Source organism: Lichtheimia ornata (assembly GCF_029851405.1).
Source record: "Lichtheimia ornata isolate CBS 291.66 chromosome Unknown scaffold00065, whole genome shotgun sequence".
Lineage (NCBI taxonomy): Eukaryota > Fungi > Mucoromycota > Mucoromycetes > Mucorales > Lichtheimiaceae > Lichtheimia > Lichtheimia ornata.
In genome coordinates, this window is record NW_026695385.1 from 115,002 (window position 1) to 134,110 (window position 19,109).

Sequence of the window (19,109 nt, forward strand, 5' to 3'; positions counted from 1 at the left end):
AGGAATAGTTCAAAATGCCAGCTAATAACCTTAGTCCTCCCATTCTCCATTGTTGTCCAATCCAATGCATACGAACGATTGTCCTGCTCCAGCCCAGCATCCCCATCATTCAAGTTTCTTGATCCGAGGTGACATGGTAGTATGGCAACAATGAGTGTTATTGGATCATCATTATCATGTAAAGTGTAAAATGACACACACCCTTTTGCTATACGTGAGGATAATCATTTCATTTATTTAAGCATGTCTATTGTCTATCGTAAGGATGATGATGATGGGTGGTGTGTATAGGGTAATTGAGTGGCCTCAGTGTAGTAGCAGTAGGGGATTTAAACTTGGGGACCAGCAGCGCCACGACTTGAGGGTCACAGGGCTTCTCTTCTCTTTCTCGCTCGTCTGCTTTTATCGCATTCACGACATTCCAACCAAGGTAGGTAATGTGTTATCAAAGAGTGCTCTTGTTGACTGTGAGGTAACATGCATTGTCAAGGAGTGAGAGTGTGTCCAAGTGCCGAGGAATGAGCGTGGTGGGTGGGTTGGCTATTGCCATGGCGATACGGTTGCTTCCTCTTGTTCGTTGCTATTCACGCCTTACGCTTGTTGGTGTCAACAGGTACATTCAGAGTCCAATGTTGCAGCCTAACTGGTTCCATTGACATGTCAGCTTGTATAGAGGCAAGTTTGGTCTCAAGACGGTGGCTGGTTTTGTTTCAGCTCAACTACACTACTATACCATGGCTTTCGGTTTCCAGTAACCACCAACAAAGGGGTGGTTTGTGTATATGGAAAAGGCAAGTGCAATGAAACAAACAATGAAAAGGGTGTTTATTGTGTGTGTGAGTGTGTGCTAATAATGAATTGAATAGGTTTCTTTGGTCAGGCAATGCAACTTGGGGCATCATCATCATCTCTTTGGGTTCAAGTCCCAGCCTGTATCAAGTGGCCGCTGCGTCGCTGTGCACTAGCCAAGTGTGCTGGAAAAGCTTCTTGGAATGCCGTCCAGGGCTCTATAGGCCTGCGTTTGAGTTGATGGGTCGACGACGATGGGTTTTTGGAAGAGCATGGTCACCGTGTTGAGGTAAAAGGGGATTTTCAACAGCTCGTGAATGTGTTGAACCAACACGCTCTTCTCGTGATAGGCTCGTTACCCTTGAGGATTTCTTTTCATGAGGTGGGAAATGATTGGAAGGATTGGATTGGGGATCATTCTTTCTTTGGAGAGGATGAATGAGGTCAACTATGAGCCTGGACTCTACGTAAGTGATGTCCTTCCTTGCCATGGATCGAACTGGCCTTGCGTGATTCGTGCAGTGCTTTCTCAAGAACAAGGGATCGCCTGACGTTGCTCTTATGGTGGTGATTTGGTTTGTGAATTCCTTTTGATTTGCTTTCTTCCTTAGAGAGGATCGCTTAGCGGTATACCAAATCGTCATCATTCCCGGTACCTGATGGTCTAACTTGCCTACTTTTTACTTATAGAGACATCCATTACGATGACCACGATATTCACAACAATGACGATTACGATGATTACCACTTCACAACAATGACGATTACAATGATCATCACTTTCACAACAATGACGATTACAATGATCACCTCATCCGCAGCAATGACGATAATGGCAATGAGATTCAAAAGGAAGCCTGCAAGATCCCATTCTTTTCTACTTGCGCGTCTTGGATATTGGGCGACGATGGTGGCAATGTACATTAGCAAGATAGCTAGATGAAATAAAGCATTGTTTATTTATTACACGCTTGGACTTTGCTAGCTTGTGGATTACATACTATTGCTTGGAATAATAAAGATGGTAGGCTTTGTTCATTGTCAACCACCTCACACATCTTAGAGTCAATATACAAGAACTTCTTTGTGTAGCAAACGAACGTAACACACGCTGACTCCTTTTTTATGAATGATTGTAATTTTATTATATGCGACGAAAGATTGGTTATTATTAAATGACTGAAAGAAGAGACTTCGTCATTCTAATTTTGAGAACAATGAGAATGAGACCACCAAGCACGTACACAAACCCGGTGAATATCTTGTATGTCAAGTAAGGCTCCGTATCTACACGGGTTTGAATAGCACTGGCAATACTAGGACCGTACACAGAGATGGCATTGCTGAGTAAAAGAATCGACAGACCTGTGGGGTATCGTTTCATGCCGAGGATGGTAGCAGTGATGGGAGACACTAGATACATTGCGTATGAGCACAAACCATTCATGATGCTAGTAGGGGCCCATGATGATGGTACTTACACAATGAAAAGTAGGATGCGTTGCAAAAGCCAAACATGACGGCAAAACCCATTAGTGTCTGGTAATCATATGCAAATGTCCATATCAAAAACGAGCTCAAGCCAGCGAGGATAAGGAAGATGATATCAGTGTTCAATCGACCAATGCGATCAGAGATGTATCTATGTGTAGAAATGTGAGCCATTTGCTAATGCTTTGAAGCTTGTTATTGATGTTCGCTTACCCAATCGTGATACGACCGACAAAGTTGGCTGCTGAGAGAACGGCAATGATTGTAGCACTGTCACCAGTGGACATACCAAGGTATGTGATATAGGCTAATAACGATATTATTAGTGTGATGTGGTTAAGGAGAATGCAAGTATGATACTTACACGGCAAAAAGAAATAAGGAACAAAGAAACCCATGAGACCAATCATTGAGCCTAATACCCAAAGAACAAAGTTGAGATCCTTGAGCACTTCAAAGTTAAAGATTTGGCTCAATTTGGTTGTCTTGTCAGCAGTTCTAACACGCTCCCGAAGACAAAGACAAGCAATGGTGCTGCAGCCAAGGATAATGAAACCAAGGACACGGTAAGACCTATACGTATTTAGCTTAGTGAGTATGAACGTAATAGGGCACATGCAATGTAAGCTTACCATCCAATACCAAGTGAATCATTCACTGCTGTGAGAATGAAAGGCAACACCAAACCACCAATGCCTGATCCGCTGGATGCTAGGCCTGTGGCAAGTCCTCGTTTCTTATTAAACCATTGTGGGAGGATACCCATTGCAATCTAAAAAGGGAACAGCGTTAAGAGACAAGCAAGCAGCATTAAGATTACCTTTTGATTTACCACAAACATGAATGATGCACCGGTGCCAAAGCAGATTCCTTGCGACAAGTAGCTAACAACGATGTTAATAACCTAAGAAGTAAATTGACCCTCTACTAAAGTATACATACAGATGCCATATCTACAAGCAAAACAATGAGATACGAGTTGATAACGATAGTGGGCTTATAATCATACCTCGGATGTTAATGAAGCCATTTGGAGACCCAGGGTCATCAATAGGCCTCCCAAAACCAGGACAAATTTAAGGCCGAATCTCGATGTCAGGATCTGTACTAAAGGACCCATCATGTCCACAAACATCTCCATGAATGTTCCTGCAAACGATAATTGAAGCTGGGCATTTGGAACACCCTCAAAGACATTGCGTTCAAAATAATCCTGCATAATACCTTTGTTTACCAATGAAAAGAAAAAAAAAAAGAGAGAGAGAGAGCATGAGCATTGAGCACACAGCATAGGACATCATAGGTACAAAGCGAGCCTAATACGCTACACTATCAATTTTTTAATTCACATGATATCACTTACCCCTATGTCACCGAAAAATCAATCCATGGATCAGTCATCGTTAACCTCATTTAGTTTTAAAATAGCAAAAATTTGAGCCTTGCATGTTCAACATAGTATAAAAAAAAGAAGAGAGAGCATACCAACTAGCAGCGGTGCCGAATGCAGTGAATTGGACCATGAAGGTGCCAAGGACGACAAACCATCCAAAGCCACCATCAGGTCCTTGATCCTCCTCTAGCACTTCTTTGGAGAATTTATCATCCGCTGCTGTAACAGTAGCGAGCTGCGGAGGTGGAAGGTCTACTGTTCCACGGCTTGGGATTGGTTGGATCACTAGATCATGCTGTGGGATCTGTTGTTCATGAAGGGTAGCTCCATTCGATAGAACAGAAGGTCGTCGTTCATCCACAAAAGTATCGGTCATGAATGAGAAACAAGTGAGGGGGGAATTGGAAAGAGAAACTGAAAGAAAAAAGAAAAACCACAAGCGATTTCCCGAATCTTTTTTACATCTTTTTTTGCGGGGCTAAAGTCTACAAGAACCCGACCATTCGGGATCCACTTAAAGTTACCGGGAGGAATCAACCGATTAACGTTTTGTAACCCCACATTGATGATACAATCGTGCGAATCATAATGCTCTCTTTCAATTCTATTAATTTAAACAATGGAAGGAACCAAGAAACTCTAACAACAGGGGAGAAAAATGAAATAATAGGGGAAAGGAGAAGATGACTAGATCCAAACTAGTAGTGTGTAGTAATTAAGTATTATATCGGGTATTTCAGTCGAGGGACTGCGGTGGTTCAGTGATGGCGGGTGAGGCGGGGACAGATGACATTCTTTGTGTGCCACCAGATCGATTTGTGCTTGATGTATTTCGTCGTTCTAATTGGCTGTTGACACTATCGCTTCGTCCAATCTCGCCATTGTTATTGTCAACAACCGATCGAGCACCCACAGACCTAGGAGGTTGATGGGACATGGATATAACCGAGGCTGCATCATTATCAAGGCCAACTTGCGATTGTGTCCATTGTGGGAGTCCCAATGGCTCATGTTGATTGGTGATACGGCTCACATAAATCACAGGGCTAATAGTTTCATCGTGAGAATGTTGCTCAACAAAAGCCATCCCATACAAACACTTACAGCTTCTTTTCCAAAAAGGATGTCATTGCTTTACGACGTTGCTTATCTCCAAAGCGTGTGCGAGGCAATTGGTTGCTATGGATGATGGCAACGGTATCCACGAGTATAGAATGATTCTCCAAAACGCTGCTGACAATCAATGGGACACAAGACAAGGCTTGATTAGCTGATTTGACGGCTGCTACAACAACGACTTCTTGATTCGCTTGGAAAATAATACTAGAAAGAAAAAGTTGTGTTTAGTCTTCTTGATATGCCCTCATCCATACCATCAATCCACATCTTACCATCCTCCAGGAATAATTCCTTGATGACATCGCTCAACGGTGAACTCCATATCAGTGGCAAAATGAAGCAGGCCATTACGCTCAATCGTTTCTTGTTTGGATCCAAGCACAAACAAACATTGACCTTCTTCCACCATAGGTTGCGTACGATCCACACGTCGCTGAACGTTCCACAAAAAGCCAAGATCACCTGTACGCAGATATTTGACACGAGGATCACCGCCTGTAATTGTTGCTTCAAACATTTCATTGTGTGCACTATCACCCATGCCATATAACGTCTTGACATTGCAATCGGATGCTACCCAAACTTCACCAATGGTATGACTTGGACAAAGAGCACCGGTCTCCGGGTTGACAATAGCCACCATGGTATTGCTTGGGACGATACCAGAGTCATGTACAATCAAGCCGTATGTTTCATCATCCATTGGTAATGGTCGAATAATGCCTTGACGTAACCAATTAAAGTCGAGTAGTAATGAGATTGGCTCAATCAACATATACGATCGGGTGGTAATCATTGGATTAGACATGTGGCTGTAAACGGTATTCACGGCTTCCTTTTCAAGTCTGTTTGGACCAAAGAATCGCACCATATGTTGGTCTATGTAAAAGCATTAGGCACATTTTTCGATAAGAGAGGTTGATATTGAACTTACATAGAGCAGGTTTAGGTCGTCCCTCAGTGACTAACATCAAGTTTTGTAGGTTTTGAAGCGATAAACCACGGAGCTCAGAAGGATTTATACGGTTCATGGCATACTGCAGCAATGGGTGTGTTGCACAAACGTCCTTGGCTAAAAGAAATGGGATCAGCTCATCTAGTAAGAATGATCATCAATGTAAGATTATTACCTTTGTATCGTTGCAAGAGCTCAATGTAGCTGGCGGGGTTATTGTAAAAGTCGTCCATGGATAACAAAACCGTTGGGGATCCTTCATTTGCATATCAATAACAAAGTCCATCACACACATATAAGTAAGCCTTACCAAGATACGTTCCAGCGAATGCATAATGTAATAAACCAAGGCCATCATAGGCGCCAAGACTTGAAGCGATGATGCTGCGTTGGCTCTTCATTTGGCATGTCATCTTCTGGGCCCTGCATTGAGCAAGGAGAGTGTCGTGGCCAAGCGTGGCATAATATCGTGGACCATCCGCTGACATGTGTACCGAAATGATGGCAGGAATATTTTGACCAGCGGCAAACCATTCAGGCTTAACGTAAAAGCCGCTATCCTTGCCTAGCATCTTGCTTGTCTTGCTCGCTTTGCTGACGTTGGTATAGTCGGGAAGCTTAAAGCGTTTATCACGATAACCTTGCATCACTTGCTTGACAGCTCCATGCACCAGTTTATGTCGCATGATATCATCACCTTGCGAATTAATGAAAATGTACGAGATATCCAAATCCTTGACGGTGCCGATCATGGAGGCAATGTCTTCATGTACACGTTGAGGATGCTGTTGCGGATCGGGTGGTGAAAATGGCACGGGTGTGATGCCCAACACCATACAAGCATAAATGGTTTGAATCCACTCGATACCAAATGGCATCAATACGAGTGCCTTGTGTCCACACTTGACGCCCTTCTTATATAGATAGTTGGCCACACCAGCAATCTTGTTATTGATCTTGCGCCACGAGTAGGGTTTGGTGCTGATAGCACTTCCAGCATTTGCTTGTAACACGGCCACATAAGCTGTCTCTTCAGGGTACAACTTGGTACGCCAAAGCAGTACTTCAATGATGTTGGCAAATTTGGATAGATCATAATCCGTGCGCTCATCAATCACTTCTCGCACCGATTCCATGCCTGTGTGCTGTTGTTGAGGTCGCGGAATGATTTGGCCCATGCGAATGGCCTTGTCGTATGCCATGAATGAACGCCATACGCCATTTGTTGGATCATCATGTGATGCAAGATTGAATACTGTTCGATCAACATCCATCTTGAGATATCGCACTGCCAATTCGCCCGACATGAATGCTTTCTTAACCATCAATGGATGCACACGTTGTTTGCCATGTCGTAAATGGCGAGGCATGGCCCTTGGCGCCGTAAATAAAACAGCGAATACGCGTAGCCCATGTGTTGTCAACGCAACGTCAATGACTTGGCCGGCAAGTTTGACAAGTTCAGCACGTGCAATTCCAGTCTCACAAGCAATGATAGGCATATGCTGCCCATTAACAGAAACATCGAAAGCAACACTATGAAATGGGATTAGTAAAAATGAGATACATAGAGTGAAAAGTGTTTTTTTTCTTACCATTGATCGACGGAGGTTTGCTTCTTGATGGTAGAAACAATGTCGGTTGAAAAGTGGATTTCTTCAATACCAAAGTTTTCACCCAAACGTTGTTGGCGAATGCGATCTTCATAACCACCAAATACAACAAGACGACCGCCAATCGTGGTTCCAACCAATCCAGTACGTAAAAATTCTTGATCATAAATCTCGGGCCTGAGAGTTTCAGCTGGCACCACCACTGGACGAGCATGGAAAATGGCTTCAGTGTGTTTAGGCAATGCCCAAAAACCACCCGAAAGTGAAGGAGCATCCACCCATATTTCACCAATGGTATCCGGTGGGCAAAGAGTACCAGTCTCAGGATCAACAATGGCAACAGTGGCTATCCATAACCAATGATTAGTATCCTTTGCTTGTTTCTTTATCCTTGTTGCTTACCTTCTGGCATCACAAAACCAAAGGAGGCTACACGTATTTTTCCTGATCCATCAGCTTCACTTGCCATTTCACGCACTTCATCACCAGTAGCAAGCACCACGACCTTGTTCATCTTGAGTGACTCTGCATCCAAAAGGCATTCCCATACATCACGTGATCCACCAGGGGCAAGTACGGATCGACCCCCTCCTGTTGCTGCCGAAGGATCAGCTCCTGGTTGATTGTTACCCTCCTCATCAAGTTGTGCCGGACCCATAAAATCTCTGAATGCCAAAATCATGCCACCATATTCGGGAAGTGATACGATCGGGCATAATGTCTCCAAAGGCGCCTTACTCTTGAGTGGCTTCAATAAAGAATTGGCAATCAAGTCGTTCATGCTTGGGTTGATCACTGGAGTGTCGACAAAGAGGAAACGGAGGAATGAAAGATCGGGTGTCACTTTTTTGCTCTGGTTCATGACTTCCTTTGTATGCTTTTGATAATAATGCGTGGCATAGCTGAGCGACTCATATTCCGCCAATGCGATGGTAGCTTCATGAAATCATTATAAGTTTCCTCATCAACCATTATTACCTCCCCCATTACTTTACCTTCATATTTTGACAATACATAGATCCAAACAGCAGGCGTATCCATGATGCTTGAGCTAGCAAAGACGGTATGGCTGCCAGAGAAAATGGACCAAAGCACAGTGATAATCAAGCCAATTTGTTGACGATGTTCCAAGTACGTGACAATGGTATCTGCTGAGCGGGCATTGTATATTGGTTTCACCGTTGCATCACCCGTTTCCTCGTTGATGGTTGTGCTGGTCTCCGTAACCGATGCCAAAAGCTCAGAGCAAGCCGACATGATTGTTTTGTGATTGATGGTGACACCCTTGAGCTCGCCATTGGAAGCCTTTGCATATTCGATATAGGCAATTTCAGGTACGCTGATGGTAGGATAAGCTGCCGACTTTTTGGGATACCACGAACCAAAATCATTGGTTTTCCACCATTCAATGTTGGAAGGGAAATCGATTGATTTTGCCTGCATGTCACGTGTGAAGGCCTTGAGATTGAACTCCGTAGTAAGGATCAAGTTGGAATTGGTGAGGTTGAGGATGAATGATAGCTCGGCTAACTCTTCAGCTGCATTGATTGGCACTGCCACCATACCCGAAAGAAAGCATCCCAATAAGGCCACGATAAATTCAATCTGTTCAGATTTGCGATAGATCAATGCCACTCTTTCTCCTCGTCGTAAGCCTGATTTCTCCTTGATCATATGCGATATCTTCTCTGCTCGAGCATTCAACTTTTCCCAAGAGATCGTGGATGCTTCCTTGCCACGAGGATCCACCACCGTAAATGCCAAGTTTCTCGCATTCCCACTCTTGATGGCACGATGTCGGAGAATCTCACCAAGATTATCATATTGATCCAAGTCTAAATGCTCGTTGGTATGGTCGAGAACACTGAATGGAACATCACGTGGCTGTAGTGGCAAAAGTTGACGACCTGCCATATCAACAAGCATCGCCTGCTCCATAGGATCATCCAACATGAGACGAGGTTGGGGTGCAGGTTCAACAGCCTTGAAACTAGTCGCCATGTAATTGTTGCCATATCGACTACGACCCTGAGTCAAGGAAGATTGTCGTACAATAGGGCGTTGCATCATCAAATCAGCCATACCAAAATGGCTACCAGACATACGAGTTTGATTGTTGTTGTTGGGATGACTCGTTGCAGACATAATAGAAGGAGCTCTACCAGGTGTTGGCCGCCAACCAGCATTCACTGAAGATGTCTCTATATGCATGCATATACATATATAAGTACAATGATCAAGAAACAACCCTACCCTACCCTATCTCTTTCTCTTTTTTACATACCCCAATCATCTCCACGACTTTGCATATCATAATCCGAATGAGAACCATTCATGGGATAAGTGGGTCGAATAACAGAGCCTGGTGGTTGCATCATACTATTCGCATCCGATCTTGATTCCAAAGACGAAGTACGTGTGTGTCTACTAGGTGCTGATGATTGAATGCCTGGAGGGCGTGGTGGTGGTGGATACGTTGCCATTGGACGTGGTTGCGGAGGTACAGGACGATACATGGGTCTCACACCAGCATTAATAGGTTGTTGTTGTGGTGGTGCCATAGGACGTGGCTGTGCTGGATTATACATTGGCCTTGGTGTATAAGGAGAATTGGATGGAGGAGGAGGAGGAGGAGCAGGTCTTGCAAATGGAGGAGGTCTTTGTTGACCTGGATAATGACCATACATTGGTCGTGGTTGCTGCTGTGGTGGTGGTGGTGGTTGTTGATAAGGAGGACGCGACATCATGCGAGGATCATATTGATAACCAGGTCGAGGTGATGCAGGTGCATAATATTGTCCATATCCATATTGTTGCTGTTGTTGCTGTTGCCAAGGAGGATAACCTGTAGGACGAGCCATAGCAGGAGGAGGTGGACTATGACTTGACGGGCTTTGTGTATTCATCATGTTTGCACCACCTTCCATGCCTGTCGCCTGCTGCTGTTGCTGTTGTTGCTGAGCAAGTTGCTGGTGATTCTCTTCCATGAATGCTGCGCCCACTTCGGGTCGAGTGGGTGAATGCGTTGGTGATGGCAAGTAGTCGAGAAAGTCGGTGACATCAGCTGCAGAAGGCTCACCATCGAGGGGATCAAAAGGCATCGTCTCGGCTTGTTGCGTGTCCTCGGCTCTCGACTCATCGTTGTTGTCGTCATTGATAGCTGAGGTTGCATTGCTTGTGTCTGGTGTGTTATCGTCGACAGCATCATCAACAGTGAAGGGTTGCAGCAATTGAGCTCGTTTTTTCTCATAGCCTTTCTTTGTAATGTCGCCCTCCTCAAGTTCCAAGTCGAGGCTATGAAGCTGTTCCAGAACTTCCGGAGGAAGATCCCGAATGGTTCCTCCTGATGCCATTGAAGAAAGGTTGGAGTTGTATGGCTGGTGAGAAAGAGACTTTGAATAAAGCAATTATATTAATTGTAGGTATCCTCTTCGCTGTGACGATATCTTGCTGGGCGGGGCTCAAGCCTGTGCTTCCACCATATTTGTCCAAACCTACTACTCAACTCAACAACAACCCGCACTCTCACTCTGTCACCTTCATCGTTTACTATAGTGGCTCACCTCACCTCTATTGACTCTCCTAAATACATTCTATATATCAAAAGTTCAATGTATGTGTGTGTATTAATATAAGCTACGTTACACTTTGGCACATCTATTGTCAAGGGGTTGAAATGTTACCGCGGGTGATATAGCTACAGAAATCGCCTTGTGGAGGAGATTTGATTCGCAGTGTGGGCATATTACCATGAATGGTCAAAATTCTGTAGCACAACACCCGCTTTCAACGAGGTTCGATTAGTAGGTGCATCGTATATTAAGGTAATATACACCATCATCGAATACCAATACTCCTCTTGCATCTAACTCACTTTTTCGCACCACACATTGTAAATTCAATACACTTGATATGGGCAAAAGATGCTTTATTCGCACCGTATCCTGTTGATGTATAATATTAAAATGAAGAACCTTATGCTGGTTGGTAGTACCAGCTATCTGGGGTTGGAGGGAGATGAAATAAAACTTTATAGTAGCTGGTCTTGTATTGTTGCTTTTCAAGGGATTTGATTGTAAGTTGTATCTTGATAAGGAGAAGATCGTCAACGTTGACACAATACTTAGAGTAAATTGGCAAGTGCACGTTCGGGAAGATCCTTGTATCTTTTAGCATGGAAACGGCGGGATCATGGATTGACACGAAATCGAGCCAATAATGTGTGCTCGAAACATGTGCATGTATCCCTTTACTCTCACATATTTACTAACCAAGATGAATCATATTGTAAACGAACATAGTAGCAGCAGCCACGAATAACATTCATCATATTATTTATCAGCAAACCTATACATTTCAGCCTAATGAATGTGAAGGTGAATAACTTGCAAGCTGGTTGAAGGGGAAACACGTACCTAATTTCTCTATGGCAACCGTTTCTTTGAAGGAACGCGCCTGGAATTTCACTCAGCTGGTGGGATTTTTTGGTATGACCCAGCGTTCTCATTGTTACTTAGCTAGGCACACACTCTCTCACTTGCTTTCGTCTCAGCTCTGCTCTCCCACTTTTTTACCCTTCGTTTGACATGTGGAGCGACAGCAGTCGATTCAGTACTGGGGGCACTCGGAAATCAATAGGCAGCAACGCCAATCGACGCCCCGTTGAGAGACAAAAAGTTGTGAAACGATCTATTGAAGACAAAGGAACCAACATCCAGGTCGTGTTACGATGCAGGTACATACACCCTTCGATCGCCTTTATTTTTTTCTTGAAAGCAATGTATATAACGACTCGTCTATAGAGGACGCAACGAACAAGAGATCGCGGCCAATTCACCAGTGATTGTTGAACCCAAAAGCAAGCGAGAAGTAACACTACGCTTGGCCAACAAGGAGTCGTCCTATTCTTTTGATCGCGTATTTGGACCAGAGATAACTCAACAAGAGATATACGACGAAGTTGCACAACCGATATTGGATGAGATGTTGCTAGGGTATGGTTGCATTGACAATGAATAGCCTTCTGGTTCCTGATACCAATGCCTTATTTCTACAGATACAATTGCACTATATTCGCCTATGGTCAAACTGGCACTGGAAAAACGTAAGGACTTCGTCATGATGACTTTTTGATAAGATGAAGAAAAGTTAACATGACGTCTAGGTATACGATGGAAGGAGACTTAGAGGAGAGAGATGGTGGATTCTCAAGTCAAGCTGGCATCATCCCAAGAGCTGTCACCAAGTTGTTTGAGACATTGGATAACCAAGGTGCTGATTATTCAGTCAAAGTGTCGTTGATTGAATTATACAATGAGGAGCTTCGTGATCTACTTGGACAAAGCAATGACAATCGAGCGCTACGTATCTTTGAGGATCAAAATGGACGAGGTGTGATTGTACAAGGCATGGAGGAGTCATTGATATCGAGTGCATCGGAGGCCCTGGATGTTATGCAAAGAGGAAACAAAAATAGAAGCATTGCTGCAACACGATGCAATGACAAATCAAGGTTTGTTGCTTTGTAGGAGGTACCATCCTTCTCTCTTGATGCTCACTCTTTGTTTTGCTTAGCCGTTCCCATTGTATATTCACTCTCACTGTGCATATCAAAGAGACGTTACCGGAGGGTGAAGATGTCTTGAAAGTGGGCAAGCTCAATTTGGTGGATTTGGCTGGATCAGAAAACATCAATCGATCAGGTGCTGAATATACAAGAGCACGTGAAGCTGGCATGATCAATCAAAGTTTGCTCACATTAGGCCGGGTCATCAATCAACTTGTGGATCATGCTCAACATGTACCTTACAGGTAAGCTTAACAAATCTTGGGATCGCATTCATCATTGACCTTTTGTTTTATAGGGAGAGCAAGTTGACTCGCCTCTTGAAAGATTCACTTGGTGGTCGTACCAAGACCTGCATTATTGCCACCATTTCAGTTGCAAAGATGAACCAAGAGGAGATTATCAGTACATTGGATTATGCAAAGCGCGCCAAGAATATCCGCAACCGACCAGAAGCCAATCAACGAATGAATCCACGTGTCCTATTACGAGAATATGAAATGACCATTGAGAGGCTCAAAGCAGATCTACGAGTAAGTAAGCTGAGCTTAGAAGGTTATTAGAGATGTGGATTTGACGTATATCCGATATTAGGCATCACGAGAACAGAATGGCGTATACTTGTCACAGCAATCTTATTCATTGTTAACGGATGAGAACCAAAGCTCAAAAGATCGAATCGTTGAATTGACGCGTGACATCAAGGCAGCAAAAGATACGCTGGATGCTAAAAGAAAGGAGTTGGAGGAAAAGACAAAGTTGCTTTTGGGCAAAGAGTCAGAGCTGGAAGATATTCAAGTAAGTTCATGTCGATATTTGAGGACAATGGATACTAAATGGGTATTCTTTAGGGAAAGCTGAAGCGTCTGAATACCAAGCTTGAACGGCAAATCGCTGAATTTTCTGACCGTATATCACAAGTAAGTAAATATCCCCCATGGTGTCACTTTTAAATAGGAGACTAACATTTGCGAATAGTATACGAATGGATCCATGTCAGCCATCAATTCGCTGTTATCATCACTTGAAGCCAACACCGATATTATGCATGCATTGACGCAAGAAGGAATTCGAGCACAAAATGAGTTTGCCGACAAGATGGAACGGATCCGTATCAAGTTACGCGAAGAATCTGAGCAGAAATGCGCTTTGGCCGAAAAAGCGATTGCAAGTTTCTTTGACACTTTTGAGGAAGATTTGAGTGACATCAATGCCAAGGTATGCATAAGAATGGATGGTTAAAGGGAACCATGGGGGCTCATCATTGGGAAAATTAGATTATCCGTATTGAGAAGCATTTTGAACAAATGTACAAGAACCATATGCAAGGCGAACGTCAATACATTGAGCACCAGACGAAATCATTGATGACCGTAAGGGAGGATACCATGACAACGCTATCAGAAGAGGTAAAAGTTGTGGGTGGGTGGATGGGTTAGAGAAAGAGAAACGGCTAATAGGTATGCAACATTAGCGTGAACGAGCAGAGAAAGAACGATCGTCATTACAGGCGTTTGTTGAGGGAGAACGAGAACAACAGAGGAATGATACCAAGACTCTACTTGATGCAATTGGCAACTTCATCCAAGAATGGAGTCACTCTCGTGTACGAAGGATAGAATCAACGCTTGGAGACATTCGATCATCCTATGACGATAGATCAAACAATATCCTTTTTTATTATTGGGCTTTATTTGAATGACATCCTGCTTCTAACAATCCTTAACCATCATTTTACATCTTAGCGACTTGCAAGACAACCTGAGCACCGTGATGGATGATGTTATCAAGCAAGGCACAGATAGATTGGACACTCTTCATCGAGCAGAGAAGACCATTGTGGATCAAAAAAAGATGCTCGCCGATGTAGGTATCACTTTGCTTTTAGTGTACTATAAATAACTAATCCACACGACTTTGATAGATGTCATCAGGGCTTACATCATTGCATGAGCAAGGGAGACAGCATAAGCAAAATGTGTTACAAGCTATTGAAGAAACAAATCAAGTCATTACCACGAGCTGTGACGAGATCTCGCAACAAAAGCCTTTATTACAGGGGAAGCGTCCTTTGCCAGAGGATTCGACGACGAATGTCTCAAACGCCAAACGCCAAAAGAATACTTCGTAAATAGCCTTCATTTTGTGTACATATCAAACCCACCCAACCCCATCTGCCCATAGGCCTTAGTAGTGGTCATTTAATTTAATCGGCCGATCACATGCATTGTATAAAGATCCATTTATTGCTTTGACAGCTTACATAAGCGATACAACAACGCGATTGAGTTAGGAGCTTTCATCGTTTGATTTTTTAATGTACATTGCGATCTATCATTGAAACATCATAGAGGTGGATGAGATCCCATGCCACGAATAATACATTACACGTCTTCTTCTTACATCTTCCATAATGTCACCAGGCGATTCAGTTAGGTCGTTTGATGCTGCTGGTAGCTATTGACGACGATGGTATGTAGCATGCTTGAGTATGCGAACTATAAATCACTTGTAGACATCTACGTACCTGCTGACTCTTCTTGGTTGGAGGCACTAGGAGTCTCTAAGATGAAAAAAGAGCGTAGCTTCGTTAAATAGCCATTTCGTGGCCAATCCTTTGAAGAACTGGAAATTACTTTTTACCCTCTTGCGCCGTCGAAGTCTGCTTAGGGATCCATCGGCGGTTTCAGATACGAGTTCAGGTTCAGGATTAAGGCTACTTGAGATAAAGATGAGACACACTCAATGCTAATGGAGGAGCCTGGATACGTTACCGCTTTTTTAATGTGGATCGCAGTACCATTTTGTCCGAGTCGGCTGCATTACGCTCTTGTTCCCTTTTGTCATAGGATTCCTGCAAGACGTCATACCTTCATAAAAGGGTGATGAGGACTATCATTGTTGATATCGTCAACAAGAGGAAAATGCACGTACCGATCCTTTTGCGTCTCGAGCTCTGCTTTGAGAAAGGCGACTTCGGATAATAGACGCATACCATCCGCCGCAGAATCGTCAGCAAGTTTGGATTGCCTTCAAAACAGGATTAAGCAATCTTGTTGACACCTTCAAACCCCATCCCATTTACCTCGTTGCTTCTGCTTGGGCTTTCTAAAAATGATAATAATAATAGGTTACCCAAATTAGCTGAAAGATATCACTTGCCCGTCTGACGATGTTACCTGTACCATGAAACGTAGGTTATCCAATTCCCTGTCACGACTTGCAGCAGCACTATTTCTTTCATGAATTAGCTGGTGGATGGAAACATGGTAATCCTTTACTACACTTACTCGAGTGCCGACATCCCTGCTTCATTGGACATACCCACGTAGCATCCATTTCCTTCCTCGGCCATCATATCTTCCAGAGCAACGATTCTATGTTATGGCGTTCAATATTCCTAGAGCCATTCTTTCATGTTTTCTACAACTTACTTTTCACGTAGGCATCCAATTTTACTCTTGACAAGGTCACTTGCTTCCTTTGAAGATTGAATTGTGTGTCCAATATAGCTGAAATGCCCAGACAAAGTATTCATGTCATCATGTATGGCGCCTGCCTCCTGCCGTAACTCTTTGATGTGTGCAGTCTCGAATTCGATGATGGTTGTCAATGTCCCAGCTGTAAAGTGCACTTGAGAGTTAGCTTTGTTTCTTCATACATATCCAATCGGGGTACGTAGCTACCAGGACCTACCAATATATGCACGTTGCCTAGCACTTGTTTCCGTCGCATGGTTGATTTTGCTTCGAAGGCTTCCCATATCAGCATAAAGCTCATACAAGCGATCCGACATGGCATTATTTCTGGATACAGCTTTCTCCAAATCACCCATATCTATGCTTCATGTGATTAGCTCGATTGTGATTTGTCAACAAGATCAAGCGTAATATACATACGTTTCATGGTCATTTGGTGTTGCTCATCCTGCAGCTTCGTTGTCTTTGCAATCAAGTCTTGAAATTGAGCCACCGTATTGGTTTCATTCATAGATGACGACGTTGATGATTGTTGCATGTTGTCGATCATTTGTTTTAAATCCTCCAACATTGACTTGACCAAAGTATACTGCGACGACAATTGTTGAATGCTTAAAGATCATCATTTAGCATACCATACCCACATACTAAGCTGTAGCTTCCACTTACCCTTGTCCCATATCATCTTGTTTGCCACTTAAAGAGGTTGATACTTGGTCTAAACGCTGGAATTGGACTTTGTATTCAGCAATGATCTTTTCTTGGGATTGAAGCTTTCCTCGCAACGTATTGATTTCTTCCACTGCTGCTGTACGTGCTGCATCCTTTTGAGCTAATGTCTGTTTCAGGAAGACTGCAAACTTGTCAACATCTTCCGTATGAAGCTGATTGGAAATGCTGCTGGTGGTAGTTGATGCTTCTTTCTTTCTATCACCATGCTCCTTCACGGATAACGAGAGGCTGTTGTTGGTACTTGATCGAGGAGGCTGGCGGGTATACGGCTTTGCTGTCGCGCTGGAAATGGAATCATTCGATTTATGCGATGTTGCGTTGGTGATTTCGGCTACTGAATGGGCTATTGATGGCACATGATCCGTCAACGGTGTCGTTGTTGTTGGAGAAGAAGCCAATAAAACTGGATCGTCAGAGATGAGCGTTGTTGAACGGGGCAACGTCGATAATGTGCATGAAGGAATACTCTCATCATTGGTGCTCTTCGCTAATGTGGATGGTTGCGCCGTTGTAGAAGATACATGATTCAATTGGTTGTTGGCTGGCTGTGGAGACTGAGACCATGCATACATGAAAACATGATCATAAATCAGAGCACGTGACAGCAACATGCATGCACCAAACAATACCCACCATAGCAAACGATACAGTCTTGAACTTTGAAGAGCTGTATTCAGGCTTTTCCTTTTTGACGCGAACGAGACCAGTTCCAGGATTGGGATTGCTGTTCTCCTTGTCATGTCTCTTCTTGCTGATGGATGACTTTTCTAATTTGGTCGATGCTGAAGCTGGTAGCATTTGGACAGCTGTTGACAATGGGGTTGATGGGTGCCTTTGTACATTGGTGTGGAATGTTGGTGAGAAAGAGAACAAGGAAGGTAGAGGTGTTGTGCCTTGAGATCGAAGGGCGGATGATGTTGGTTTCACTTCTGTTGTTCGGCTGGATGCTGCATTTGACCAAACTTGTTTTTGAAGAGCATGATGTGATTGCTGTTGGTTGCTTTTAGTTGTGATTGCACTAGAGATGTTTTCTTTATGCGATGCTTGTGATTTGTGGGTGCTAGGATGGGTCGTCTTGTTGTTTGAACTCTCCTAATAAATGATACATAATGAACCCAAATGAGAGCCTTTTTTCGTCATCGTTGATAGGCGGATGTGCACATACTTTGTCGACTCTTGGAAGAGAAGCCCATGATACGAGTTTACGAGCAGGATTTGGTTTGAACGCAAAAGGCACAGTTGTGTTGAATCCCTTGAGCGCTGTATGAGGGGTGTGGGTGTGGGTGGTGGTGGTCAATGCATTCGGCTTGTCAAGTCGATTTTGGTTGTCATTCATGCCGGGAAATGAAACGGGGAAAGAAAAGGTGCATAATGTGTTTGAAGCCAAAACATTCCCATTTACGTACAGCGATCATTGGCTTCATTGTTATCGCATAGTGGCAGAATTTATATACCCAACATTATGGTTCATCAGCAGTGACGCCCTTCTATATAAGGTTTTCGATGGAGCCTACTACTACTATCATAAAAAATCCCGTAGTCGTTTGGTGTAAATGTACCTTTGTACCTCGTCGCCGGTAATCCACTTGCTTTTGTTCCTAATATGAAAATGTGACGAAGGCAACAAGGCCCCATCTCCTAAAAGAGTTAAGGATGGGTTACTATTCTGCGTCGCTGATGGATCCCGTGTTGCGACACGTACAACAATAAAGTAGATTGTACGCATCGATTAAGATTTGACCCTGATAAAGGGATGGCTTTCACTAGTAGACAACCAATCATCTTCATCATCAAGCTTATCCGGCATCATCGTGCAAGTGCGCTTCGATTGGAGGCCTACTTTTGCCGTACGTAGCAAATTGTAAAGGATATGGGTGTGACAATCAGTGGCTGATTCGTATAGGCTTATGAATGCATCAAGGATTGTATTATGCGATATTGGGTGTGTGTTAGGGTGCAGGCTCATGAGCGA

The 19,109-nt window shown here is 43.5% G+C and overlaps 5 protein-coding genes across 5 annotated transcripts; 1 reads left to right on the top strand and 4 right to left on the bottom strand.

The window, feature by feature from the left end:
* Positions 1-1,960: 1,960 nt before the first annotated feature.
* O0I10_010154 (uncharacterized protein) lies at positions 1,961-3,499 on the bottom strand (the record flags this gene model as incomplete). Its single annotated transcript, XM_058490137.1, has 8 exons — positions 1,961-2,202; positions 2,271-2,431; positions 2,494-2,587; positions 2,645-2,853; positions 2,913-3,052; positions 3,113-3,164; positions 3,223-3,233; positions 3,290-3,499. The coding sequence occupies 8 exons, from the start codon at positions 3,497-3,499 to the stop codon at positions 1,961-1,963; spliced, it is 1,119 nt and encodes a 372-aa protein (XP_058339120.1).
* Positions 3,500-3,645: 146 nt separating this feature from the next.
* On the bottom strand, positions 3,646-4,049 carry O0I10_010155 (uncharacterized protein; the record flags this gene model as incomplete). The annotated part of the gene is made up of 2 exons (XM_058490138.1): positions 3,646-3,688; positions 3,766-4,049. The coding sequence occupies 2 exons, from the start codon at positions 4,047-4,049 to the stop codon at positions 3,646-3,648; spliced, it is 327 nt and encodes a 108-aa protein (XP_058339121.1).
* A 360-nt stretch (positions 4,050-4,409) lies between these two features.
* On the bottom strand, positions 4,410-10,713 carry O0I10_010156 (uncharacterized protein; the record flags this gene model as incomplete). Its single annotated transcript, XM_058490139.1, has 10 exons — positions 4,410-4,719; positions 4,778-4,996; positions 5,065-5,671; positions 5,727-5,864; positions 5,923-6,003; positions 6,058-7,283; positions 7,343-7,706; positions 7,763-8,296; positions 8,356-9,561; positions 9,645-10,713. 10 exons carry the CDS (start codon positions 10,711-10,713, stop codon positions 4,410-4,412), a joined length of 5,754 nt encoding a protein of 1,917 aa, XP_058339122.1.
* Positions 10,714-11,946: 1,233 nt separating this feature from the next.
* Positions 11,947-15,057, top strand: O0I10_010157 (uncharacterized protein; the record flags this gene model as incomplete). The annotated part of the gene is made up of 13 exons (XM_058490140.1): positions 11,947-12,095; positions 12,163-12,354; positions 12,417-12,464; positions 12,525-12,872; positions 12,935-13,171; positions 13,225-13,459; positions 13,521-13,724; positions 13,778-13,846; positions 13,905-14,144; positions 14,204-14,335; positions 14,401-14,438; positions 14,672-14,792; positions 14,851-15,057. The coding sequence occupies 13 exons, from the start codon at positions 11,947-11,949 to the stop codon at positions 15,055-15,057; spliced, it is 2,220 nt and encodes a 739-aa protein (XP_058339123.1).
* Positions 15,058-15,215: 158 nt separating this feature from the next.
* O0I10_010158 (uncharacterized protein) lies at positions 15,216-18,473 on the bottom strand (the record flags this gene model as incomplete). Its single annotated transcript, XM_058490141.1, has 15 exons — positions 15,216-15,257; positions 15,330-15,383; positions 15,454-15,489; positions 15,570-15,642; positions 15,701-15,796; positions 15,861-15,956; positions 16,012-16,034; positions 16,106-16,163; positions 16,217-16,303; positions 16,361-16,547; positions 16,623-16,763; positions 16,826-17,016; positions 17,075-17,691; positions 17,771-18,229; positions 18,303-18,473. 15 exons carry the CDS (start codon positions 18,471-18,473, stop codon positions 15,216-15,218), a joined length of 2,331 nt encoding a protein of 776 aa, XP_058339124.1.
* Between the last annotated feature and the right edge of the window lie 636 nt (positions 18,474-19,109).